The sequence below is a fragment of the Zonotrichia leucophrys genome, chromosome 2 (genome assembly GCF_028769735.1).
Source record: "Zonotrichia leucophrys gambelii isolate GWCS_2022_RI chromosome 2, RI_Zleu_2.0, whole genome shotgun sequence".
NCBI classification, from domain to species: Eukaryota; Metazoa; Chordata; class Aves; order Passeriformes; family Passerellidae; genus Zonotrichia; species Zonotrichia leucophrys.
The window spans coordinates 59,375,148-59,402,018 of record NC_088171.1 but is presented as its reverse complement, the minus strand read 5'-3'; the positions used below and the strand labels follow the sequence as shown (position 1 = coordinate 59,402,018).

At 37.0% G+C, this 26,871-nt stretch overlaps 1 protein-coding gene across 1 annotated transcript in view; it reads left to right on the top strand.

Annotated features, from left to right (window-relative positions):
• CTDP1 (CTD phosphatase subunit 1) overlaps positions 1 to 26,871 on the top strand; it is a 96,457-nt gene that overhangs the window by 17,616 nt on the left and 51,970 nt on the right. The window contains exons 4-10 of the mRNA XM_064705151.1: positions 796 to 924; positions 2,255 to 2,405; positions 7,546 to 7,636; positions 8,765 to 8,931; positions 10,457 to 11,542; positions 18,651 to 18,792; positions 21,037 to 21,267. Of these exons, the coding sequence (XP_064561221.1) occupies positions 796 to 924; positions 2,255 to 2,405; positions 7,546 to 7,636; positions 8,765 to 8,931; positions 10,457 to 11,542; positions 18,651 to 18,792; positions 21,037 to 21,267 (1,997 nt within the window). The remainder of the gene's footprint in view (positions 1 to 795; positions 925 to 2,254; positions 2,406 to 7,545; positions 7,637 to 8,764; positions 8,932 to 10,456; positions 11,543 to 18,650; positions 18,793 to 21,036; positions 21,268 to 26,871) is intronic.

Below are 26,871 nucleotides of genomic sequence, written 5' to 3'. Positions count from 1 at the left end.
GTGGGGTTTTCAGACATATTGTACTTAATTATGCAAAATTGCTGGACATAGCAGTGAAAAGTTCTCACACCTACTGATGAGTTTTGCTTTGTGTTCAAAGCAACTGCTATTTCATATCAGGACTGTGGGCCTTAAATCAATGGTTACTTATTTGTTGTCGCAGACATCTTTTTGTGAAAATCTTTTCTTAGGATTTTTTTCCCTTCTGAGGAGCTGAGGCCTCAGAAACAGAATGTAAACAATGGTTATCTGCTGCTGTGGAATGCATCAGGTGTGTCTGTGATTGGGCCATCTTGAATGTTTACAATTAATGGCCAACCACAGACCAGATAACTTAGACTCTCTGTCCAAGCCACAAACCTTTGTTATTCATTCCATTCTATTCTTAGCTAGCCTTCTGAGGAAACCTTTCCTTCTATTCTTTTTAGTTAGTTATAATCTAATATATATATGATAAAATAATAAATCAAGCCTTCTGAACATGGAGTCAACATTCTTGTCTCTCCCCTCGTCCAAGAACCTCTGTGAATGCTGTCACAATTTGTTACATTTGAATGTTTTGAATTTTTTAATTTTAGGAGGTAATAGTGTCACAAAGATCTGAGAGTAGACTTTGAGAGCATTTTTTTTCTATTAAAAAAATTGTTCCACAGCTGCCATTGCTACAGTTATGTTGAGGCATCTTTTCTTGTGCGGTTAGTTTGTAGCAGAAGGTCTTTTCAGGTGTGCACAAAAGGTGATAAACCCAATGTATTTCTATGAAGCTAAGCTTAGCAGTGAATATTTCTGTTACAGCAAGCTGAGCAGCTGGGAAGAGAAGATCAACAGCGACTACATCGAAATAGAAAACTGGTGCTCATGGTAGATTTGGACCAGACATTGATCCATACTACAGAACAGCACTGCCAGCAAATGTCCAATAAGGTATCTAGGGTTACCTTTCAATCCAATATAACAACAGAAGTGTTTCCAACAATATTTAAATGATGGTTCTTTAACAGAACATTCTGTGGTTAGGTAAAATTGTAGTTGAAGAATAAAAGAAAATGAGAAGCACTTCTTCTGTAATATGTTCCTTTTTCTCTACATTTAAATGGACATTTTTCTTTCATCCATTCATGCTTTCCAGCACTTTTCCTTTATAATAATTTTGAGAGATGTTTCAGGTAGCTAATTTTAATCTCTGCTTTCCTTCCTCTGCAATTCACAAGCTGAGTACTCAGTAATGTGACTACCAACTCTGAGGCAGATACAGTGAATTACTGTTCAAAGTCCCTTTTTGAGCAATCCTGTGTGTTCCTTTGTCATTCCATGAGTATATGTAGGGTTTTTTTTTTAATCTTTTTGGGGGAGTAAGGCGGGGAGAGGTTGTGTTTAATTTCTTCACGAAACACTTGTTATTGAACTGACAAGGGATATTGGCTTGTAACATTTCGAATTTGGAGGCTCTAAATCAAGAAACATGTTGAAATGTGTACAGTGTCTGGAAAAAGAGGATACAAATTCAAACATCAATAGTATGAAGAACTGTGATTGCTTAGTTCTTTTCTTTCCTCTTGCCATTCTTGCATGTAGCCATTCTGTCCAGTAGGCTAAGCATATGTTCACAATTGCTAGGAAAATGCAAGCTAGAAATGTGCATTGCAATTAAGAGGAAAGGAAACCATGAGTATTCAACTTAAGGATTAAAAAATCTTGTGTGTCTGAAAGGCTGTGCCTCTATCAGTATAAATTCATGGTTTGGAGAAAAATTTTTTTTTAATATTGTGAGGTTTTTAACTGGCATCAATCTGTAAGCTTCTTTCCTGGTTTGCTCTCTGTTGCTATGTTTCCATAGGCAGACTTTGCTGGATGAAGAAAATACTTTCTCTGAGCTCAATACAGATTGAAATGAGTCTGTCAGAAGTTCACTGTGAGGTATTGATTGTAGTGAGATCCTGAACTTCTGTGAGATGAGCACATTGAGAAATTTCTCAGATTGGTTTGCCATAAATGAAGATTTGAATGAAAGACATCTGCATCATAAATTTTTCAACAGTGCAGTTTCCTGCATTTGAAAGCATTATTGGTGGACTGCCTGGCACAGAGCAAAAACATGCTTTGGATTTTATTTATCTACATAATCTTGTGACCAAAACCCCCTTTGATCTAGTAAGACCAAATAAAGTTGAAGTGAGGGAAGAGGGCAGCTCTGGAATGCTGACATTTTTATTATTTGCTATTTTGATAATTTTCAACATGGTTTTTCTTCTAGGGAATATTTCATTTCCAGTTAGGGCGAGGTGAGCCTATGTTGCACACACGTTTGCGCCCTCATTGTAAGGAATTCCTGGAAAAAATTGCCAAGCTCTATGAATTACATGTTTTTACTTTTGGCAGCAGACTGTATGCACATACAATTGCTGGTGAGTAGTATGTTTCATTTAACAATATTTACCTACCTTGACTTCATACTCATATAACTAATTTCCTTTATGCAGTTGTTTTCAAGTATTTGTTCTTTGTTTTGTGCAAAGCCACCTCCTAAATAGTCCTGTGGGTAGAATTCTTAGCTACTTTACAAGGCAGTGCCTGTATGGCCTGTAATTTTAGAAATAATCCTTTTTCTTTTCCCCCATCAGATCTGCTTTGTTTCACTGATAGTTAGAGAATCAGGTTGTTAACTAGTGCCTTCTTATTAAGTAAGAAATTATGTTGATGGACCCTAACAATGATCTGCAACTTCACTTGTCTTAGAAATCTAATATAACTGCTCAGTAAAATTCAGCAATGTGACATCATCTCATCCTGTGAGAAACGCCACCCCTGTATGGTTTCCTTTCACCAAAGGAAGTTCTGCTGCTATAAATCTGTTTACAGCAGTTCTGTTTATGTCCTGGAGCTGAGATACACTTAATGAAAAACAGAAATCTAGCAATATTTTCACATCTTGTTCTCAAAAATTTAAAATCTCCAAGTGAAAACATATATTTGAATTATAACAGTGGTAGTCTATTGTGTGGGTCATGAAACTGGCAGAAATGTTTTCTTGTTTCTGAGAAGATAAAAGAAACTTGCCCTGGTTATGCGAGTGTATGGGTCTCAATCATGTTTGGAGGCACACCATGAGTTTAAACTATCAAGATGGGGTAAAAGCCAATTTTAGTCTTCTCTGTCAGAAAGCATTTTCTCCTCAAACTTCCCTTTATCAAGTCTGTTGGTCTAAGATAATATAATTAACAATATTTTAGGTTATAACTGTGTCAGACTATCCAAACTGCTGTTCCATGTCTCCTAGCTTTTAAGTTGTCTTTCACATTTGCTTTTTTTTTTGTGTCATATTGCCAGGAGTGTTTTGAACAACAATGTCTCAGTAATCTCACTTCTTGGCAAGAAAGGATGATTCCAAAATAGAGAGCTAGTTAGCTCTAAAACACTTCAGAAAAAAAGTATATAATCAGGCAATTCTTTATGCATGTTAAATGCCATAGAAGAGGCTTTTAACAGCAATTATAAGAGACTTCTGCATGACAACATACAATATTTCTGTGGTCAAAATGTGTTCTTTATTTGTGGTCACCAGCTAATACTCGTTGAAAGGTTTGAGGTATGTCCTGTCCTGCCAATACAAGTGAACGTTTCCATGTTGCTCAGTCTTTGACCATAGTTTGAAAAATCTTCCTTAAGCTTTTTCAGTCTTGCTGTTGGATTAAGTGTTGTGTACTGCTAATGCATGAACAATTCTGTGCCTTTCTGTCCTTAGAATGCATTTTTATTTTCTGTGGCAAAAGAGGAATAGTTTTCTTCTCACTAGGTTTAAATACAAGTGAGGGGACAGTCTTCCTCACTTGTATCTGTGTGCCATGATCTAGCCTAGGGTCAGAAGCTGTATAGCAAGTGGCCTTCAGAGTCAGGGAGGAGTTGCAGAGGTGGTTAAATCAGGATGTCTGAGTGCTTTCCCTGTTTTCTCTCAATGTGTGATTCGGTCCACTGCCCATTTTAGTCTCTGAGCCCCAGTGTGGATTGCCTGTGCTGCTATAGGCTGACACTTATTGCTGTCATCATGCTCAAGCTTCCCCATTTATTCCATAGAGGGAATAGCCACCAAAGTAGGGTACTGCTGCTTCCTGTCACCGACAGACTTGTGGGTTTCTGCCTGAAGCTGTTTGACCTCATCAGAAGCATTCAAACTGCAAGTGGGTTATTTGTGCAGTGCTGGTGATCATTTCAGCTGAAGTCTGTGGACAAGCACTGGGTGCAGGCCTTGGTCCCCCTGTGCAGCCGAGATGCAGTTCTGGAGGAATACATGGCTGATACATATAGAGAACACTTGATGGCAGTATTGGTAAAATGGTTTCTCACAGAGCTGTCAGTTTGATACTTTGTTATCCCTGTGTTACATAAAGAAAGAACTTGTAATAAAATCCTGGGGATCTTTTTCATAAGAAAAAGGTTCTTTGCTTAAGTCCTCTGTAGACATCTTATATATCTTTGTGAATCCTGAACTCTGAGCTGCTCCTTTCATGTCCTAGAAGGCTTTTGAAAAGACATGACATCTTGTCAGTCCTTTTCTCTCATCTCAGCTGATTCCTGCTAGCTGTTAAGTGGGATTAGCTGATATTTGTAAACACTATTTATATCTGCTGAAATAATTTATATTAAACCCTTTTTTAGTTTGACATGTTTATGAAGTGATATCTGGTAGTGTGTTTATGAAGATGAGCTTTGGATTTTATTATCTAGAGCTCCCTGGAGTATTTCTCTACTAAATAATTATTTTGAGTAATTGTTACTTAATTTCTTCTCTCTATAAGAGAAGTTTGGTATATTTAAAACAGATGTCAGCTTAAAAGCTAGTTATAAAATATCACAGAGTTTTAAGTTCAGAAGCTATTAAGTAACAATAAAGTGATGTGAAATCACTCCAGATTTACAAGGAAATTTAGGAAGTAGGACCAAGTTGAGAGCATTCATGTGTATGGTTTGTTACAGCAAGTATTTTACAGGATGTATACAGTGTGTATGTATAATCACCAGTGTCTGAAATTGTCCCAGCTTTTGAAAGATTGGGTCAACAGTTCTTTCCAGGTTGTAAAGTAGAATGTCAACTTGAACTAAAGGTAACCTAATTCTTCAGAAATTCGATTTTAGTTTTATAAATAAAAGGACTTATTTAAATTCATGTTGGTACCAACTGTTAGATAACTTCTCCTGGGAACTGCTATTTAACTCAGTCTAAGATTTGAGACATCCCCAATATGAGTTAGTTTTCAACATTGTATCTTCTGATGGTTTTAACTTAGTTTTTACTTATTTACGAATTTTATTTTTTAAGAGAGTCTAAGAGCAGGCAATATGATTTGGTAAGTCTGTGTGCAAAGGGCCAGTCTGAGATGGGAAACAAACAGCTGGGGCAAGAGTCTCTGCTAGGTGAGTCTACTGGATAGTCCTTCCTAATGTGGCCAAGGGTAATTATAGTGTCTTCAGTTTGTTCAAGAGACTTGGGGGCATACCTAGCACTGTGTCTAATTGATGAGACTAAATGGGAGCTCATTTTGTCCCAGTCTCTCTTGGTCCCTATCTCAACCCATGAACCCTTCATTATATTTTCTCTCCCCTGTCCAGCTGCAGAGGGGGGAGTGAGAGAGTGGCTTTGGTGGGTGCAGGTGTGTTGAAGAAAACAAATTATGAAATTAGTGAAATGTTACCTGTCCTTTCCCTGAGATGTGAAAACATCAAATTGTGTGAAAACATCAAATTGTTTATGTTGATTTATTTGACTAGGTAACATCTAAAAGAAACCAGTTTGGCCTGGAAAGAACTTTTTAGAAAGAGACCAGTGCTGTTTTCTGTGTTGTTACTCAGGTAGCTTAATCTTGGATGGATCTTTGATGAGCTCTATCCTCAGTGTATTTTTAGTTTAGTGGTAAAGTATCACTGTGAAGCTTAAGGAATGCTACCTTATCTCTAATCTCTGGCAGCCAGGCTTTCTGCATTTGGACTTTTTTAGTTCAACTTCATTTTTCTTACAGTTTTAACTCCGCAGCATTGCGGCTGAGGGCCTCACTGAAGTCTTGCCATGTAATCCATGCACTTCTGTCTAATTCAGTGTAGAGAGTTCCTGTGTATTCAGACAATTAGCAGAAGAGAGTTTTGTTGGGGAGAACAGCAACTTGTGTGACAGCTTTTGTAGTTTGTCAAAGTATATGTGTGTACAGCAATAAATCTTTGTAGCTAATTCTCTCAATTCATTATGCCTAGGTACTGCAAGGGTCTCACTACAGGGGATGATTCTACGAGTTTGCAGCAATTCTTAAGCATAGTCGGGTGAGTTAAGGTTGAACCTCTGTCCTTAACTCAGAATTTTCTTGCTTTTATGGGTTTTAAGTTATTCCAATTACACATCAATATTAATTACATACAGGATCAACTTTTAGAAGTGATGACTGATTTTTAGGGGTTTTTTAGACTTTGTTTTTGAAGTCCCAATTTAAGGTACTCTTGGGAGCTAGACTGTTAAAAAGAGTTGAAGACATGTTCTGTGCAAAACCTGAGCTCCTTGAAAGAAAATTGAAGTTGGTCCATAGAGCAACTATGTAGTCATTTTGAATTCTGTTTCTGGTTATAATATGGCCATCATTTAAAGTAAAAGACAGTAAAACTTGAAAAGATGGTTCCCAAGTAAGTATTGACTGCTTTGTATTATTCATAAAAATGAGAAGTTGACACTAGTTTCAGTATGAATTCAGTGAAACACAAGATACAGGTTAGCATGTAATATGCCAGTTTCTTTCTAAGCAATTATGTGGCTGTGATCTGCCCATGAAGGTGAACTTCATTGCTGCAGACTAGATTCAGAAGCATGTGCATGTGTGTTTGTACACCCAAGTCATCATTTTCCTAAATAACAGCACTTTATCTTGCTTTAAGATCAGTTAGCACAGCTTCTGTTTTGGCTTTGGAGTGTTTTTTTAATTTGTTCATTCGTTTGTTTTAAAGAGTGCAGTCAGAAAAGTTGCTACAACTGGGCCTAAGTATTTCTAGAAATTCCAGGATATGCTAATTATTTGAAAATGTATTGAAGTAGTTGTTAGAGGTACAACTTAAAACCTACAAATGCAAGAGCTCTGGCTGGAACTGTCTCTTAACTTCCTACTGTGCTTAAATATTGCAGCACATTGCCGACTCTTGTGAGACTTCTCTGCAGTCCCTAGGCATAATGAGCTAAGGAGAGCATTTAGCTTTAAAGAACCAGTTATAGAGAGATAAATGTAAGTTGCAAAAATTGTGTGTCTATCACCTGCTCTATCTCTTTCAGCCATATTTATTTGGCTGTCACAAAATTAGGTTTTGTTGCGGTGTTGAAAGAAAATTAGGTGGAATTTTTAAAATTCTCACTGAATTAGCTACAAATACTTGATCCACTGTACTTTCTCCCATCTGATCTCATGCCTCAAAATTGTCTGTTAAACTGCTGTTGCAGAAATTAAAATAGCACAAGTATATAAAATATAAGCAAGGAACAAACATCTTGAACGTTAACTTTTTAATTTCTTTTTCCAAAAGGATTTTTGGACCCTGAAAAGAAGCTTTTTTCCCATCGGATATTGTCAAGGGATGAATGTATTGATCCATTTTCTAAAACTGGGAACCTTAGGTATGTATGTGGATCTTAGCGTTTACAAAACATGACAATGAACAGAGAAGATATGCTAAATAAAATAAAAATTACTCCCTCTGCATTTAATATGTTCATATCCTTCTTTCTCTGCCTCTTAAATATCAACACCATCTCAGTAAAACTGAGGTATTGGGCATTGCAGCATTTCCTCTACTTAATGGGTTCTGTGGTAGCAGAACAGTAAGTGGGATGCCATGGCATCATGTTTTCACTTACACTTCTTATTCTTGTAATAACAACCATATTTCCACTTTGTCTTGTGATCTTATTATAATGACTTATGTTGTGGGTTTTTTAATTAAACCAAAATTCTCAGTTGGAGTTTAATTCATAATTCAGTACCTAGTATTCTGGTTTTCAAATGTGCTAAAAGCACCTTCTATTCCTAGTGTTTCTAGAAATTAGGTCATCTAGAGCCTTGAATTCATATTCTAGTCTAAATTCACATTCTGATCTTTTTCAGAGTGTTCTTTCTTTTTTCAGAGTATTAAGGCAAGATTTTTTTCTTAGACAGATCTGTTTAATGCAATTTTATGAAATACTAAAAGTTGTTGCCTCTCCACACCTGATTGTAGCAAATGAGAAGCTTTTTTTCTTTTCTTGATGCTTTTTATATGCATCTTAAGTACTCTACCTTTTCTTCCTCGTAGGTGATGGGTGATATTAGTAATTCTGTTTCCTTTGTCTTGGCTTGAATGAATCTACTCTTTGAAAAACTCTTCTTGTGTCTTTTACCTGTCTGTATAGGTAGTGTATTGACCTTGTGAAAGTTGACTTTGTGCTACTGGTTGATAAAAACCAAAGAAAACCAGACTGAAATGTTGCAATGGTTTGTTCTTACAGATGTTTCTTGTTTTCTGCTTTTAGCCTTTGGAACACAGATTTTAAAAGAGCTGTTTCCCTTTTATCCACTAACTTTAATTTGTTCAAAGCTTGTGTTTTGAATTCCATAATTTTAATATTGCTGGCTTTTTGTAAGTTTCTTTTGTAAGTTCCATGTTCTGCAGACATGCTCATAATAAACCAGGGCATCCATAGAAATTTATTTCATTGCTATGTGACTTTCTAAAACTGGCTTAATTTATCAACTATTTTGTCTCTTAGAGATCTCTTTCCTTGTGGAGATTCCATGGTTTGCATCATTGATGACAGAGAGGATGTTTGGAAGTTTGCACCCAATTTGATAACTGTGAAGAAATATGTATACTTTCAGGGGATAGGAGATATTAATGCACCTCCTGGATCAAGGGAAATGCAAATGAAGAAGAAAGGTAATTAGATTGGTTTTATCCATGTCCACTTTTCAAGCATGACAGATGTAAGTCACTGGGATGGTCGTAGTAAAACTGCAGTTGTGCTCAGATGGGCAATCCCAGACTGCTGAGGTTGACAGTACAGATGTGAGTAGCTTGGTAAAACTGGACTGTTCTTACTGAGAGCATTTCTTCTGGCGTCCACCAGAGCAGAAGTGAAGCAGAAGTGTTGTGGCTGAGAGCTGATTTGGCAATACACCAAACTCCTCAAAATGTGTAGGGGGGCACGCTTTCTCCCTCGCACCCCCATGTAAAACACGCTGACTTTTTCTTCTCTATAGGTTTCACCTCTTCAGTCCCCTTCCTTGCCCTTGGGACTTGGAGGAATAGGTAATAAACTCTGGCCTCAACACACTGCTGAAAATGAATGTTGAAATCTGCTTTCCTCCCTGTCTAAATCGTGCTAATAAAATTAGTGTGAATTTTTAGCACCTAGTGAACATAGTGTTCTGGCATTTGACACAAGAATCCTGTGTTCAACAGGCTCAGCAGTGTAATACACATAATGGATTTAGAAAGTACACATTACACATTAGTTGGTCATTATTTAAGGGCAAAATGTATTTGAAACACAATGTCATAAGAAGGAATTGTCAGGCTTTTTCCAGTTTAGCCAAGGGTTTGGGGTTTTTTAATTTAATACTTATGACATTGCTCTCTTTCCCTTGTTGATAGAGTGTCCAAGACAACAGTAGAAATAGTATGATCAGCCTGAACTGGGTCACTGTGGTGTGAGACCTCTACACTTGACTCCTGTCCTTACTTGCAGGGCAGGAGCATGCACACAAAAGGGAGACAAAATAGCCTGATTTCACACAGTGTTCCCAGTGATCGTTTGTGTGCAACAATTTGGAAGTCTGCAGTTTCTTCTGCAGACATCTGTGGACACATCCTAAAACTATTCTTCTGCTTTTGACTCTATTACCCTTTTACTTGCATTCCATCAGTCTTAAATTAAGCTTGTATGGCATCTTTGTGTTGCTAAAATACATATGTCTTTTCAAGGGCTAAAATTCAGTTATTTTGTTATGAAAATTAGGTAATATGAAAGATATGGCTGTTTATAAATAAAGTTCTTATAATGTAGTTCTGGATTAGGACTTTGAAACAAATTCTGCCCATCTGCCCCCAATTTGGTTATTTTCATTGCTCAAAGTTGTAATTGTAGAATTTACTCTACAGCATAAATCCTTTAATGCTTGCAGAGTTAACAAATAATTACTTATGACCTGTGATTTAAAGGAAAAAATCTGCTTATGTAACTTCTTTACAAAAGTAATGTTTATGTTTGAGAGTCCTCTCTAGTAATCATTAACACCTAGAGAATTTTAACAACTTAAAAAAGTCTAGTGATCGCTTCCAAGCATAATAAAATCTAAGTCCATATGTAAACTCTGTGTTTAGGGTCAATGAAACTTAAATTTTCTTTAATCTGAAAATAAGAAAAAAAGGGAAAATGTTTTCTTTCTTGCCTATGTCTTAGCAAACCACTCTGCAAAACCTGAGGCATTGGATTCTGCAGCAATTTCAGCAAAAGATGTTGAAGAAATAAAGAATGTTATATGTGTAGAAGAGCACAGTAATGGTCTCAAGAAAACTGCAAAGGACACTTGCACTGCAAATGGGAGTACTTCTGTAAGCAGTGAAACATCTAATGAGGATGTGAACTCTCATAATAAAGTTAATGCCCAGGACTCCTTAAATGATAGCACTGGTCACACAATGGACAGTGAGGTCACTGATGAGTTGGCAAATACAAAAGAATCTCAGATTTTTTCGGAACAAGTTGATGCAACAGTTATAGAGAAGCAGCAAACCCAAGAGAAGATAACAAATGACTTGGACTTTGAACTGTCTAGTGACAGTGAAAGCGATGACGGATCGGATACCAAAAAGTCATCCACTTCTGTGTCAGATAGTGAGAATGAGGAAAAGAGAAGTTGGAAGAAGTCCAAACAACCTCTGCAGGATGAAAATTTGCAGCAAGAGGGTTGCACTGATGTGAATGAGAAAAAGGATGGTCTGGTGAACCATTCTGGGGAAACACAGTCTTTACCTAGTGAAGTTATCCAGGACAAAATTGATCATGAAGCGCAAGAGGAGAGTGAACAGGAAAGCCTTTGTGATTTAGGAAATGGGTCTGGAGACAAGAAAGAAGCTGAAACAGAATCTCAGATTAGTGAACAGTCTGGAATTACAATGGGTGAGTCCTTAGACCAGAGCATGGAGGAGGAAGAGGAGGAAGATGATACAGATGACGATGACCATTTGATATACCTTGAGGAGATCCTTGTGCGAGTTCACACTGATTATTACACAAAGTATGATAAATATCTGAAAAAAGAGATTGAGGAAATTCCAGACATCAGAAAAATAGTACCAGAACTGAAAAGTAAAGTCTTGGCAGATGTAACCATCATATTTAGTGGACTGTACCCGACAAACTTCCCTATTGAAAAGACACGGGAGCACTATCATGCCACAGCACTTGGAGCTAAAATTGTGAAGAATCTCGTACTTAGTGCTGACGATCCTGATAAAGTAACACATCTCATTGCAGCAAGGACAGGTAGGTTATTGAGCAGCTTTTAGTCTGTTAGAGTTCATGTCTTGAGCTCTTTTGTATAATCTGCAGACTTTATTGTAACTGAGATTAGAATCAAAATGAAAGATTCTTCCTAAAACAATTTAGCAGCCTTTTTAAAAGGATCTTTCTTTTTTTTTGCTCAAATGTGACTCTTAATTGTTACAAGTATGAGCCACCCTCTGATGCAATGTGTCATGTCTCAGTTTTTTGTTAAGAATTGGTGATACTAATAGTCCAAGACTCAGAGTTGTTGACTGGAAACCCTTAATATTTGTGTCAAAGAAATGTTTATGATCGTCTTGCTACAAAGGTGCTCTCTTTCTCAGTTTCTCAAATTCACCTCTCATGGTTCAATTTCACTTGGTATGGAATTCAAATAAACTATTTTAAGAGACTGCTAATACCCTGTCACTGCACTGTACTTATTATTTTGTCAAAGGAAATGTAAGAGTTTAGCATAGCTTTCAGGTTGTCTTTGACAAAGTTGCCTGGTTTTTTATAGCTGTAATGGATAGCAATGTACCATTGGTAGCTGCCACAGAGGAGCTACCAGTCAGCAGCTCTAGCTTCTAGCACACTGGTTTTTATGGGTGCAGCCTGAGGCCTGGTTCCCTCATTCCCTCATTTTGAAATTACATGGAATCTAAATATCTGATAGTCAAATTCATGAAATCCAAAGTAAAGCTGCATGTTTTGAATCATCTAAAATTTACAGGTACTTTTGGACACACCTAGACATCATAAGCAAAGAAATACATTATCTGCCACCTATTGGATTTTTTTTTTTTTACTGCTATTCATGTGGGGTTTTAGTACACCAGAAGCAGCTTGGTTTCATTGGCTTGTATTTTAAAAGTCTGTATGTCAAGAGGCATTTAAGTAGTAAACACATATGGTAAATGGAGATAGACACTTTAGTAGTAAAAACAACCTAAAACTCAGGAGATGAAATTAGATGCATTGAGATTAGCTGGGATTCTTTCTGGGTTGTGAAGATGTGATAGTTGCAACACTGAACGTGAAGGTTTGAAATCAATGGATGCATCAGTTTGGGACTCCATTGTTTTACTACTGTTGCTGAACAGCTGTTTTAAAACTTCATAAATAGGAGTAATTATTTCAGCAAGGAATTATGCAGATTGGTCATACTTCATTGAAGACATAATAGCCATCAGTATAAGAGATGATTTTCCAATTTCAAATCTTAAAATGTTTCATTTCAAAAATTGCTTTGTTTATCTTAAACTAGATGACTTCTAATGTAGTTATACATCAGATGCATCTGTTGTGTAATGGGGTAAAATTGATAGGATAAATGTAAATGAGTCTCTCCCAAACGTACACATTTCTCTAGACTGAAAAGTGTTGAAAAATCCATTATGGTACACATCATGTGAGAAGCAGTTGACTTTTTTTTTTTTTATGTACTGTTTGAGGGTTGTGTGTTTATGTAGATGAATCTATGCATCCTTGTGTTCTATTTTTATAAATAAATTTTTTGCCACCTGCACATTCTTAGTGAATCATACTAAAGTACATTTGAATATGAAAAGCTATTTTAACTTTTTGATTAAATTGCATATTGCACTAATTGTAGTTGAAGTAAATTGGCAGCCATTATTTCTGCCTAGTGGGCAATACTGTTGTCATCTTTGATCATCACTTAATTATTTCTGTAACAATGGCCATGAAGTAGAGGTATTTAGAGTGAATAAAACAGTATGATCCAATAACCCTTTGTAAGGTCCTTGTGGATTAAGTGATTCTGGTTTTATGATGGAATTTTGGTTTTTTTTAACTGGGGACTATTATTCTCTCCTCTGGAAGGTGGGAGTAGTTAGGCTGCATCATTCTAACTTCATGAAGGGAACTCCTTAATCAGAGATTTTAAGGGTATAAATTTTGTCCTGTCACAGCTGGATTTGTGATAATACATCTGTCCAGGTGATTTTCATAGCAATTATTTTATGGTTAGAGAGCAAATTATTACAAGCCTTTTGCTGACAGTAAGCCATACAAATATTGCATCTTTGTCTCCTGTAGTAAACATCTGAAGCACTGCTTGATGTCTAATTGCTGGTGAAAAGAGGAAACAAAAGCATATCCCTTCTTGAGTTTTTTTTTTTGGAAGTCAGTGATGTGAGACCAAGCAATGTTATCTATACTTTTATCTTTTTTTTTCTTATTTTGACATGTTTGTGGAAAGTGATTTTAAAATACCTTTTAGTTCAGTATTTTGGGTGACTCCACTAACAGTGGCAGACCTGTGACTTTGACAAGCAGCTTAATGTGTATGTTTGCTTTTTACTAGCTGAGATGTAAAGAAGGCACATACTTAATCTGCAGAAGTGTTTGGGAATAAATACTATTAGCTTTCTCATTTTGAAGGCAAAGGAAGAATTTGGCCGAGGACGTAAAAGGGAAGAAGTCAGTGTGAAACAGTTGTCCCTTAGGTCTTGAAGTGATGAGGGTTCGTTCCCCTGCACCAGAGCTTGGTACACTGAAATGAACACCTACTGAAAAACATTTTAGGATGTTTTTACAGCATTCTTCCCAGCCTATTAGGGTAAATAATTTAAACTTTTTATTCTTTATATATACTTGTCTCTTTCTCTGCAGATAGGCCTGTTGTTTCCCTGTAGACCTAGGTACTCTGAAATTAAATAAATCCTTGTTCCTGAAAAAAACTAGGTCTTCTTTCATTATATAGGCAAAAACTACTGCCTGAATTTCTGTAAAATACAAGATCTTTGCATCACCTAATCAGCTTTCATAAATCTGAGTGACTGACAAAAGGCCATCCTATAGTCCTTTCCACTTATCTATGGGCTGCATAGATCTTGCTTCAGTTTTTGAAACATCTGCTGTTTGCTTTAAGTATCAGTAAACTGCACTGTAGGATGAGTTTTTTATAGCTGTGTACACACTTGGCTAAGCAGTTATCACACTATTTCATAAACCTTGTTATGTTCCTTCCTGAACAGGTAAAAGATACTGTAGTTGATTCTTGTATTGAGTTTTTGCTGGTGGAGCAGATAGAGCTGTTCAGATCTCTCAAAAATTATTGTAGTGTGGTAGGAATGGAAATCCATCATTTTGGGCACCGAATTTTTCTTTTCTTTTGCAAAATATATTTGAGTCCTTGCCATTTCCTACTCCTGTGATGTGTCAGCAGCAATTTTACCTGAGAAATATGTTCAGGAGCCATGTCTTTTTAAAAAAACTGGGTTAAGCACTGCTATAAATTTGGCCACTGACCAGGTAAGCCTGTTGGTTTTACAGTTCCGAGTTAAACCTGAACTTTAGGCATTGCTTCAGAACAGCACATCTGTCACTTGTTTTAGGTCAGTGTTCTTGAAGAGGATTTGATTATAAATCAAGATCTATATATAAAAATTATCTGCAGAGAAATAAACTTTTAGCGATCCAGATTTTCCAAGCAGTGTCTGGCAGCCTGGTTGCAAACTGCCATAAGGATATGTTGATTTTGGTGTGTTGGAATCAGGAGAAAGTTCTGCAAGTGCTGCTGGTGATCTCTCCCCATTGTGTGCTTTGGTTAGTCCCAATACAACCTTGAGCAATCACACTGAGTTCTGCATGAGACTGAATCAGAGGCCACAATTGCTCAGAGGCTGAGCGATGTTTTCAACAAGTTCAGAAGTAGAATTGATGAGCACCTTCCCTAGCTTTGCAAATAACATTTTCCAATACTATCTGCTTCAGGCTGTATTCATCAGAGAGTAGATGTGATCAATTTGGCCCCCAGCTGCTTCATGTGGGAAACCTTCTGCGCCTTTTTAACTTTTTGGAACAATTTTAGATTTTGAAGTAGGGGAAGGTGATTAGATGACAATAATTAAAAAAAGTAGTCTGGAAGATCAGTTTTTCTCTAAGTAATTTTCAGCTCAGAGGGGTAATTTAGATGTTCTTAGCTGCATCAGAAATACTGTGGCTTGGATGGATTAAATCTTTTTGCTGTTTTGTCATAATAAGTGTAGTTCAAAAAGGAGAAGTTACACTGGGGAAACAGAGAGGAGACAGCAAACATATTATCACAGTGCTATTTCTTCTCCTAGTTAAATTTGGTGTTTCACTAAATGTTGTTTCAAGCTAGAAATAGGAAGCCCTCCCCAGGAGGACACATTTGCATTCCCTCATGCAGTTTTCAATATGCTGGAGTGTGCCATAGGCCGCTGCACTTTAGAAATGGGGAGGAGGCAGAAAGCCTTGATGTTGTGGAGGTGAGAAAGGTAAGACTTTTGACTCTTAGGAGGTGGGCTTGGTTACACACAAGTCTGTGTCACCAGCTTTCACAGAATCCTAGAACATTTAGGTTGTTAGGGATGTTAAAAACCATCTAGTTCCAGTAGCAACTTCATACAAAATTGTACTATTTTGGCTTTCGTGTTTAAGTTTTCTGTCACAATCCTGTTGACTAGAAGAATTTGCATGGCTCCTCAGCATACATCCAGTATGAAACAATCAGATGTGTGTGAGTGCAGAATGTGGGGGTGGGGAGGAAGTAGCAGCACGATTAAACACCTGACATCAGTGCAGAAACATGAGTTTGAAAAACAGTTGGAGAAAGCCATCTCCTCGTGTAACTTCACAGATTTAATCTGAGGTGAAGGTGCAATTTTACAGTTTTGTCCATGTTTCCCCCCGTCAAGTGCAGAAGGAGCAGCATGGTCCCATTATCCAGCAGCATCACCAGCTCTGGTTAGCTGTTACGGGCTTGCTAGTGAAGCCACTGCTACTGCGTGTGGTATTCAGTCAGCTCCAGAGCTGTTACGTGCAGGGCAGTATTGCCAGCTGTGTCTGATATCTGATTCAGTGTTTAATAACAGGCACAGATACCTAAACTTCTACCAGACTTCTTGCTCTTGTTGCCTTTTTTTGCTCTGAAACTTATGCTTATGAACATGATTTTAGCAACCTGTTTATAACAGCTGTCTTCTTGCTGATTTATTTTTCTGATGTTTTCATTCCTTTTCTCCTTTATTCTCAAAAAAAAAAAAACAATGTCCAAGCTAAGCCTTAAACTTCTTCAATCCTTTTTCTCCCAACTCTCCTAAACTGATTCTCTCTCAGAACCTTTGCTTTATTTCTTCTGAAATATACCCTGTGTATAAATTAAATGTAGACTTATACATAACTATTTCTAACTGCAGGTATTTCTACAATTCCTATTGAGGTTAATTAAATATTAATATCTCCAGTCAAAGCTACTTCTGGCACTGTAAACTGGCTCATTTCCAGCAGCTGTTGCATGAAATTCCTCCTCAGCTGCTTTTGTAACTCATAATTAATTGGAAAACAGATTTCTTAAATCAGGGCATGTTTTCAGGGAGTACATAGACCTCCCTTATTAGGGTTTTATGTTTTAGCCAGTTAAAACCTCTTGAACTGCAAAAGTGTGCTGGATTTAACACAGTTGCAGTTCTAAAATTGTTTTCACTGAATCTTTGTTGGACATTGTTTTTATTTTTATTATGTGGCAAAAATTAAAATATGATGTCCAAATCATTAGAGGTTTGGACAGGACTGTGTCTTGAAGTACTTTTTTTGTGTTTGTGTTCATCTTGGGTTCTTAAGTTTACTTTTTTTTTTTTCATGTATACTGTATAGTGGTGTGGAGTAAAGCTTTATATGAACAGCTCCTACATCCTGAACTGTGCAACTGGTTGCATTTACACCTGGAAAAAAAAAAAAATTGTGCACACAACATTGTTTTCTGCTAGTCTAAATCCAAAAAAAAAAGTATGTGTATCTAGAGATAAATGTAGCCCTACTCCTGTATTCCATTGGGTTTGGGGTACAAAAGGTAAGGAAACAGAGGCCTTCAGGAGTTTCATAAAGGACAATTATATTCTGCCTTTTCTGTTTAGTTGTTTAATCTTACAGAGGTCTTAAGCTGAGCTGTCTAACCAACTACTTAGGTCAATCCTCAAGTGCAATTCAGTTCATCTGTCTATCCCAGTGGATTGTAGTTCAGCTTGTACAATGGGTTTGAGATATTTGAGATTAGCTGCTTTGTGACATCTTCAAATTATGTGAAGAAGCATGGGTACTCCAAGATTTTCATCTAAATTGAAACAAGTAAAATCGTATTGTTAAATGACAATCATGAAGATGAAACTCCAGGGAACTGTGATGAAAACATCAGATTAATTTACCGTTCTTGCTTGCTTGTCAGAATTGTTCTGAAGCTTGATTTTTTTTTTTCCTAGAGGCTTCATTGTTCTCGTGTGTGTGAAAACGGACAAGGGCTCATATTATTAGTATTATTATATTTTACTTTGTTTAATTAGCTGTTGTTAGCTCACTAGTGTTGTTTTTTTCCCTGATTCTCCTCCCTATCCCGCTGGCGTGGTTGGAGGAGTCAATGTGGCTGGCATTAAACCACAGCACTGATTTTGCTGCTTTTTGGCAGATTTATAGCAACCTCACTTAGTTTCTCTCTGGTTTTGGCATCCCCAGAGAGTAGAATTTGAGATCACCTCTTACTTGCAAGCTGCACTGTTGATGGTCTCACCTGGACTGCATGCTAGCCTGCCGTGTTTAGCTTCACATTCTTTGCTCCTCTTTCAGCACAAAGGAATTCTATCTGCTTTGCCTCCATCTCTGGTAGATGGAGGTTGGGTGGGTAACAGCCAAAAGGTAGCGTGCTGTATGAACAGAGGACCATGTGTAAAAAAGTTAGTATGATAAGTTAGTCAGGATTCAACAGCGTTGAAAAGATGCTTCTTCTTGGACTGCTAACAAGTACAAGTGAAGGAGATGTTATACAAAAGTGCACTTGTGTTGTTTATTGGGCTAACATGCAGAGATTTTCTGTATAAATCTTAATGGGCTACTTCCATGGTGCCAGTTCTTCAGAAAGTTACCTTCATCCAGCTGAAGTCTGAGATACTGCATCTTACTCTGATTCTCACTTTTATTAGCTGTGATTGTTTTGTTGGACTGGGGAGGAGTGGTGCTTTTCCTTTTCTGTACAATTGATGACAAAGTGTTCTTAGTTTTAACTCTACACTGGTTTATCTTCTGTGTTTCTGGGAACACTGTTATGTTGTGTTTGACTCTGTAATAGGCACAGAGAAAGTACGGCAAGCTCAGGACTGCAAGGATCTCCATGTTGTAAACCCTGATTGGCTGTGGAGCTGCCTGGAGCGCTGGGACAAGGTTGAGGAACAGCTCTTTCCCTTAAAGGATGACTACATCAAAACACACAGGTAAGTGATGTTCCTTCAGGGAATAGGGGCCATGAAAACAGGTTTTTCTGATTTGTTAATAAATTGGTTTCTGACAGGTTCAGATGCTTATGGATTTTATGGAAGAGCTCCCCGTTTTTCTCCATTTCTCTTGTGTTTAAACCGAAGACTGAGGGATCAGGAGGCAGTTCAGTAACTAGCACAGTCAGGAGAGAACTTGTGGTAGCATTACTTTCTTTAGCAGTTACTGTTGTTAGCTCTTTTAATTTTGAGAAGTTGCCCTTTTCAGTTCACCCATAAGCCCAGGAGGGAATGCCACCAAAGCATGGGATCATTTTTGCTGCCATAAACTGTACATACTTTGACAACATGAGAAACTAGTAGAGTATTTTTGGTGAAATTTGGTAGTGATGGGAAAGAGAGAAACAGGAAAATACAGTAGAAAATTCTAAGAAAAATTAGAAGGTGTGAAGACAGGAGCAAAAACTGGAGGAAAGGAACTAGTGAGAGGCGATTTTGGGATTATAAGAAAGTGCTGAAAGAGAAAATGTAAAAAATAATTAGTGCACTTATAGGGTGACAGTAAATAGAAGAGGTAGCCGAAAACATTATTAATAAAGAGGAACTTGGACAATAACAGTCCCCTGCATGAAAGTAGCATGGCTAAAGTAACTGATAACAAGGTACTGTCAAGCCAGCTTCTGCTTCTTGACTTATGTTTGGATCCACATCCTGCAAGCATATCAGAGGATCTTCCCTTCCGTGTTTAGACTGAAAGGAGCACAGCATAATGGGATTTCTGTATTAAACTGATACTGATGTGATTGACTATGCTAGGGATTTACTTTCTACTTACAAGATGCCCTGATGAGGGCAGAACATGGGTGTGTTAGGCTTTGAAAACACCAAAAGAAGAAACGTGTGGAAGTTAGGGCATTTTATCAAATGCAGCGCTAGGTTGAGACACAGGATCCCTATAAGTTGGGAAAAAACATTTAGCCTGCTTATGGCTTGACTGGGATACTTAGTATTTAAAAGTACTTTATCTGATGGTTTTAAATCAAACTTTGGAATATTTGCATGAGATGCCTAATTTGACACTGCTAAGTTTACAGTAGAAACCTGGACAGTAGCTTGTGAACATTTTTTTTTGAAGTCTAGATGAATGTTAGTCTTCGTCCCTCTGTTAAATTACTCTTCCTTTTTACTGAGACATGATAATTTTTCCTACTTCTGTGTTTTCAAATGCAATACCTTTTAACTTCATCCTTGCCCCCCACAAAAGCTTCAGTCAGTAAGATATCTATCTTAATGCAAATACCTTTACTTTAACCCAATATGTGCAACTGCTTTGGAAAAGATTTTCTCTTTAATGAAGCTGCTTGAAATAGTGATTACAGGTCCAAAGCACATACAAACTTTAGGGGAGAAGCCTGAGAAAACATTTGCATGTAAAATGAACTTAAGATAGCAAGAAAAGAATAGGTTAACTTGAAACTGGTTTACTGTGTTATTGCTACAAGACTGCTTCAGAAACATCCATAAAAGCATCTGGTAAAAACTCCAGTTTTGTGTCACTTCTAGTACTTGTTATAAATTAATTGAATCTTTTTTTAACATAGCATTGCTTTCATGGAGCATAACATGCTGTTTTAGTTGATGATTTTTTAAAATTATTCAGTTTGCTTGCTTTTTTTTTGGTGGTACTTCATCACAATTGGATAGTATGGTGATTCCTGCAGACTGGTCTCTGAATGTTTCTGCTGACTCTTCTGAAGTTATGTTTTTAAAATGCAGCAGGGTGATCATAGGCAGTTTAGTATTATAAAAAGTTAGTTAGGATGACTTGTAAGTTAATACTACATGTTTATTTTCTCTCAGAGCAAATTTGGAGACCAAATAGAAAGACTGATACGATAGTCTGCTGTTCTCTTTGTTGCATGTATGCTGGTTATCATGCTTTGCTAATTGTGCTGTTGTTACTGCCTGGAAATAATTTTAGTAACTTTGTGTTTAGACAATTTCTAAGGCATACTTATTAATATTTTAGTAATTTAAACATGACATTATCTTGTATTTGCAGTTTTCTGTTTTAAATTCAGTGGGACTTTAATGAGGTGGAGGAGAAGAAATGTTTCTTTAGAGATTTTCCAAACCATTTCCCTCTTCTGTTTTAGAAGAAAAGGGAATCCTCGTTTTTTATGTTCTGGTTAGATAGCTCATTTAAACTTCTAATGCAATTTTTTTCTGAACTTCATCTAACAGAGAAAATAGTCCTGCCACGTTTCCTGATACACCCAGCACATTTCAGACTGCTCTGTTTCACCCAACGCCCATCCATCCAAAGTTTCAACCTGGTCCTGAAGTTCGAATTTATGATCCTAACACTGGAAAGCTGATCAGGAAAGGCACACAGACATCTGGGCAGTCAATGTACATCCAATCTCCAGCTCCTCCCATCACTTTGCCGGTCCACGGTGAACACTCATCCTTCAGGTACCTAAAGCATAGCTAAGAGTCACATTGTCTACATTTTTAGATTCTGTAGTAAATCTTACTCTCATTATCCCTTCATTTGATTAAATTGATATTTTTGCTTTACTTTGATTGCTTTCTAAAAAGGCAAGAAAATAAGCAAAAGGAAATAATCAGCTGAAGTGAAGTCAGAATGCTACAATTCCAGATGCTTTCTGTGCCTCACTGAAGTGGAACTGGAAACCTCAAACCAAATAAATTCAGTGTGTAGTTTGTGTAGTCTAAAGAATGTTACAGTAACTGATTGCTGAAGTGGGGCAGCTTGATGTTTCTTGAAGGGTCTTGGAATACTGGATTGTTTTTTGTTAATAAAATATACTTGATAGCATTTCATTCTTGTTGATAAAAATTTTCTTTTCACCTAATTCCTTCAAATGGATCATTAACTTTTGTTTTTGAGGAGTATCAGAAGCAATGGAAGAGGTGTGTAGCTGACTGGAGCATTGTGAAATAAGGCCATACATCTGAGTGCTTGTTACTAATCCTTAGACCACTAAGTCAAGACGCTAATTGTAGAGGAGGAAGAGGCAGTCTGCTTTTTGAAGTACAGAGGCTAGTACCCATCTGAATTTTGTCAAAATTTGTGTTAAGATGCAAAACCACCCCTTGTCTCTTAAGATGTGTGAAATATCTAGACTTCATCCCCAATTATCTAAATGAAAGATCTGACTTTCTAGAATTCTAACAAGCTCAGCAAGGCTTGTTCATTCCACTGGTAAAAACATATCCAATTAAAGGCAAAGCTTTTCTTTGTAAAGTGTTATCTTTTTGTAGTCTTTTTCTGTTAGCTGTTTGTAGCCTTTTTCTAAATTCAGCTTTCCTCTTGTTTTCAACACAGGTTTTTTGAGTCTCTTTTGTTTGTGAAGATGTCCTGTTTTCAGTTCCTTTTTAACTGTGTCTTTCACAGTCTATTTTCATTTATTGTGACGTGGTAAATGAGCATTAGAATCTTTAAATAATTGACACTGTGTGTATCCAGAGAGGAGCTAAAAAACATTTTTGGGTTTTTGGTCAGTTATTGTTGAAAGGAGTTCTTCTAGAACTAGAGCTGGGAAGGTTTTACCTGTATGTAATTGTCATGACACTTGTAAGGTGCTTCACTACGATGGGCTATGTTGATATTAATACATCATTGAATGCTTTCAAAAGAATAGGTTTTAATGGTTTCCCTACCTTTGTCAACAACTTGATGAAGAGTTTGTCCACACCTAAGCCTATTTTTCCATAATGCTGAGGTGCTTCTTCACTTGTGTATCATACTGAAAAGAAAGAAATATATTTTAGGTGTCCTCTTAGTTGAGTTTCATACAGCTTCTGACAGGTTTTGTGGGCAGAGTGTGTCCTTTCTACTCCCGTCTTCTATTTCAGTTCAGTGGGGGGTTTTTTGCGACTGTCAGTGCTCAGAATTGAGATGTTTTAATCTGACTGTGAATCCAATTACTCCGTGCTGCAGCTTTACCCCACAACCAAGCAGCTGTAAGAAAAGAGATAAGCATAAAGTTTGTGCTAAGAAAAATTATTTTCATTCACATTTCCTGCTGATTTTGTTCTAGTGGTGAAGTTGGTGACCTGTAAACCCTAATCTCCTAATTGGGACACATCTCTGTTCCTCAGGGCAGTTCTATCTTCTTCAGATCCTGAGGAGAGTTTTGGCAAAGTGTAGAAGAAAAGAAAGGCTGTGTAAATACCACAGTGCAGACAGAGCAGAAAGGCTCTGAAGAAGTAACAAAAAGCTGAATAGAAGCAGCTCTGCTGTGTCTGGCTGAGGAAGAGCCGAGGCAGTACTGTGGGCTTTATCTTAGTGCATATGTCAGTGATAGCTTTTTTTTTTTTAGAGAAGCTTCACATCTGCTTTAAAATTGGGTATAATACTTGTCTTAAGAAAAAACTACACTAGGGCAGCAACTTATTGGTAGAGGACTATATTTTTTTGTCCTGACAGACTTAATGTGCTCCCTCGTTCACATTCTACAGAAAGAGGGGAATGTTTGTAACTAAGCTATTGATTTTTAAAAAGAGTTAAAATTGTTGGCACTCCCAACTGCTCCTGTTGTGGGTGGGTAGTCAGAGCTTCCAATAATTTTCTTTGATAGTTTCTCAAATCTTCATCCGATTCTGAATTTCATATAGTGGGAAACAGAATTGCACTGCTGTGAGTGGAAGCCCTTGGGGACATGGTAGCTGCACATGGCATAGCAATGGTTCTTGGTGTCTTAGACTAAGAATGGACCTCCTTGTGCTTAGGAGAGAGCCTCTTCCTTACAGGGCAGATTATTGCAAAGGGCTTCAAGCTATCTGAATACCATTTCATAAGAACAGTTTCAGTTCTCGCTGTCTTGGGTTTCTACATTTTTAGTTTCTTTCTGGGGTTCAACTTGAAACATAATATAAATTTGGATACAGTTAGTTGAAATTTATACATGCAATTTGCAGTGAAACTGTCGCCAGTGAGTTGCAGAGGGTTCAGTTAAGGTAGTTTAACATTTCAAGCAACAGGTCTTGCCATTCTGCTCAGCTCTGAGGCTTGAGCACCTGCTTTTTTGTCATGGCTATTGCAGCCTGTGCGGAAGAGTGAAAAATATTCACGGTTGTAGTAGAAGGAAAGGGAATGCAATGCTACTCAGGGGCTGCTGGTGGCCACTAGCTCTTCTTTGAGAACAGGAAGGATTTCTCTCTAAAAATAACCTACATGTCAGAACTTTGACATGCCTTATGTATCTTAACAATTTGCATTTTCATACAAAAACTGTACTCTTCAAACACTGCAGTAAACACTAAAGTTGTAATGGATCATGAGACATGTAATGTAGTGTTGTTCAAAGTAATGTAAAAGCTAATGGCAACTTGGACTAGAATAAAGAAAAAGTTATACTGCAAGTTACATTTTAGTGAACACTAGTAATATGCTAACAGATGAGGCAAGGCTTAAAATATGGGTGTCATTTACATGTGAGAAGTTAAAAGTGGCACCCTGGTTTAAAATAATGCTAAGATGCACTGAATGCTTGTTTTGAAGAGGTGTGTCAAGCAGATGTTGGTGGCTTAAGCTATAGTTGAAGATTTGTATAAATTACTTTCACTAACAACATTTTTGTCTGAATTTATATGTTCATAATTACTGTTTTTCCTACTTAATGTTATCAATGTTATTATGACAGCAAAAATATGAAGTGCCAAATTGAACATGTGACTGGAATTTAAATATTTTTAACACTTCTGTGATGATAATGTTATTTTAGCTCTTACCCTGGTGTGTCACAGAAGGTGCTTGTTGCTTCCACAAATGTTGGCCCCACCCTGCATATATGTCCTTGTGCATGTAAGACTATCAAGCACCAATGAACCTCTGCAGAGTTGAAGATGGTGTTATTTTTAAAAAGGATTTATGAGTTACATATAATTAGAAATAAATGTAAATTCCTGCATTTTCATGTCATTAGTTATTCAACTTAAAGGCAGCTGAAAATGTAAAAGCCTAAAAAAATGGTTTTGACAAAATAAAAATGTCTTAAAAACCTTTAAAAAGACTTGATTTCACATTGCTTTTGGAATGCTTTCATGAGAAGGCCCAGTGTTTCTTGTCTAGTAGCAGTGGGAAAATACTGGAAAAAGCATATGAGAGAAGCCTTTAGAAGCTATTAATGCAATTATTTTACAGCTAATATTTGTGTGTAATGCAAAAGGAGACGTTCTAATCAACCATATGACAATGTGCTCCTAAAAATATGCCAGATTTATTTTGATTTATTCCTAGTCTAAGAGAATCTGCTTGGCTGTCATGCTACATATAACTTCTCTGCAATTCTTGGAATGGTCAAGCTTGTCATATTTTTGTTAGAGTTGTGTAAGATGCCTGTAGCTTTTGTTTTCCCATTCTCGGATTTTCTAATAATGTGAATGGCATCACCACCTTTTCTGCCTAGGTTATATAATAAAAAGGCAAGGAGAAATCATACTTTAAAAGAACCATTTGGAAAATATAGTAGAATGACATATTATCTTTGTCATCTACCTATGAAAATTACCACCTAAAAGCAATTTAATAGCAAAAGAAAACAGTGATCTTTAAAATAGAAAGCATAGTGGAGGGGAGAGAAAAATACACAACCCAAAAACTGGCAGCAGTAGTGAGAAACTCTAGCAAAAAATCAGTTTGCTTAGTTCATTTTCGCAGCATCCAAATTGTTTAAGCTTCACAAGAAACTCCACTGTACAGGAATAAGAGACTACAAAGGGGCACATGTCTGCTGTGCTGCTGAGTTGTGTGTGCTGCTGGGGGTCTTCTGCAGCAGGCAGTTCAGGTCTGGGTAGCATGGCAGTGGTTGACCTATTTTTCCCTTACAACCTCCCATTCAAAACAAGATTTCACAATTTCCTGCACCTGTTCATGGGATCTGAGAAGAGAGATGTGTGTTTCCTAAATACAAGCTGTCAAAATGAGCAAAATTGACAGCTTTGTATGGCTTTCAGATTTCATACATTCTGGAATTTAAGTACTGAGGAAAAAAAACCTGTGACCTTTAGATAACCGTCTTAAGAAGTTGTCAAGTTCACCAAAGGAGAAATAATTTTTTAGGCTTTTTTTATGGGGGACTGTTGATCTTAAGCTGATTCTTGTAAATCCTGGCTTGATGAAAATTAGCCATTCTGCATAAAAACTCTTATCTGCAGAGACTACACTGTACCTTTTTCAGTCACAGTCATTCTCAAAAACAGATTGATGGTCTCTCACCTGTTTCAAGTTGCATCTTGAAACTGTGATTTCAAATACAGTTGCTTTTTTACCTGCCTTTGGTAGTCATTCTCCAAATACACAGTCTTATGGCTAACAAAAATATTTTGTGACTCATGAGCTATATGACCTTTGAATTGGGTTCTGGGTGGTGCTGAGCTGCTGTAATTTGTTCCAGGAGGCTAATATGTCAGACCAGTACTGGAAGTTAATCTATATTGTATAATAATTTTAGCTTCCAGAAGTCTTTAGTATTTAAAGTAATAGTCACAGAAAAATTTACCCAAGGAAGGTAGAAGTCTCCTGCTGTTGTTGTACATGTAGTCTATCTTGTTATTACTATCATAAAGCAATTCCCATGAAGATATGGTTATTTTATTCATATTAATGAAGATTTTGATATTCCTTTTTGTTTGAATTAAGTACAGTAATTAACAATGTAATAAAATACAGACTAAAAAAAAAGCTACTATATTTCAATACACTAGCCAAAAAGAAATATTAGCTGCTTTACAGCTTATCCAGGCTTGGCATATGGGAAATATCTGAAGACTGACACTGCAGAAGTGCTTTCTACATGCAGAACTCTTGTCTGTAAGGTTTAGAAATAGAAGGGTATACTTAGAGACTCAAAATTAAAAGCCTAGCATAGATCAGGGAAAATGCATTAGAATGTCAGCATTGCTTTTGTAATAATAAATTTGTCAAGTGGTGGAGAAACCCCACTTGTGCAGAAATATTCATGTATTTTAAGGGCAACGCATCTGCAACTACTGCAACCCTTGGCAATAAGGAAGGTTTTGTGGTTATGTAAAGGAACAATGCAAAGGCAA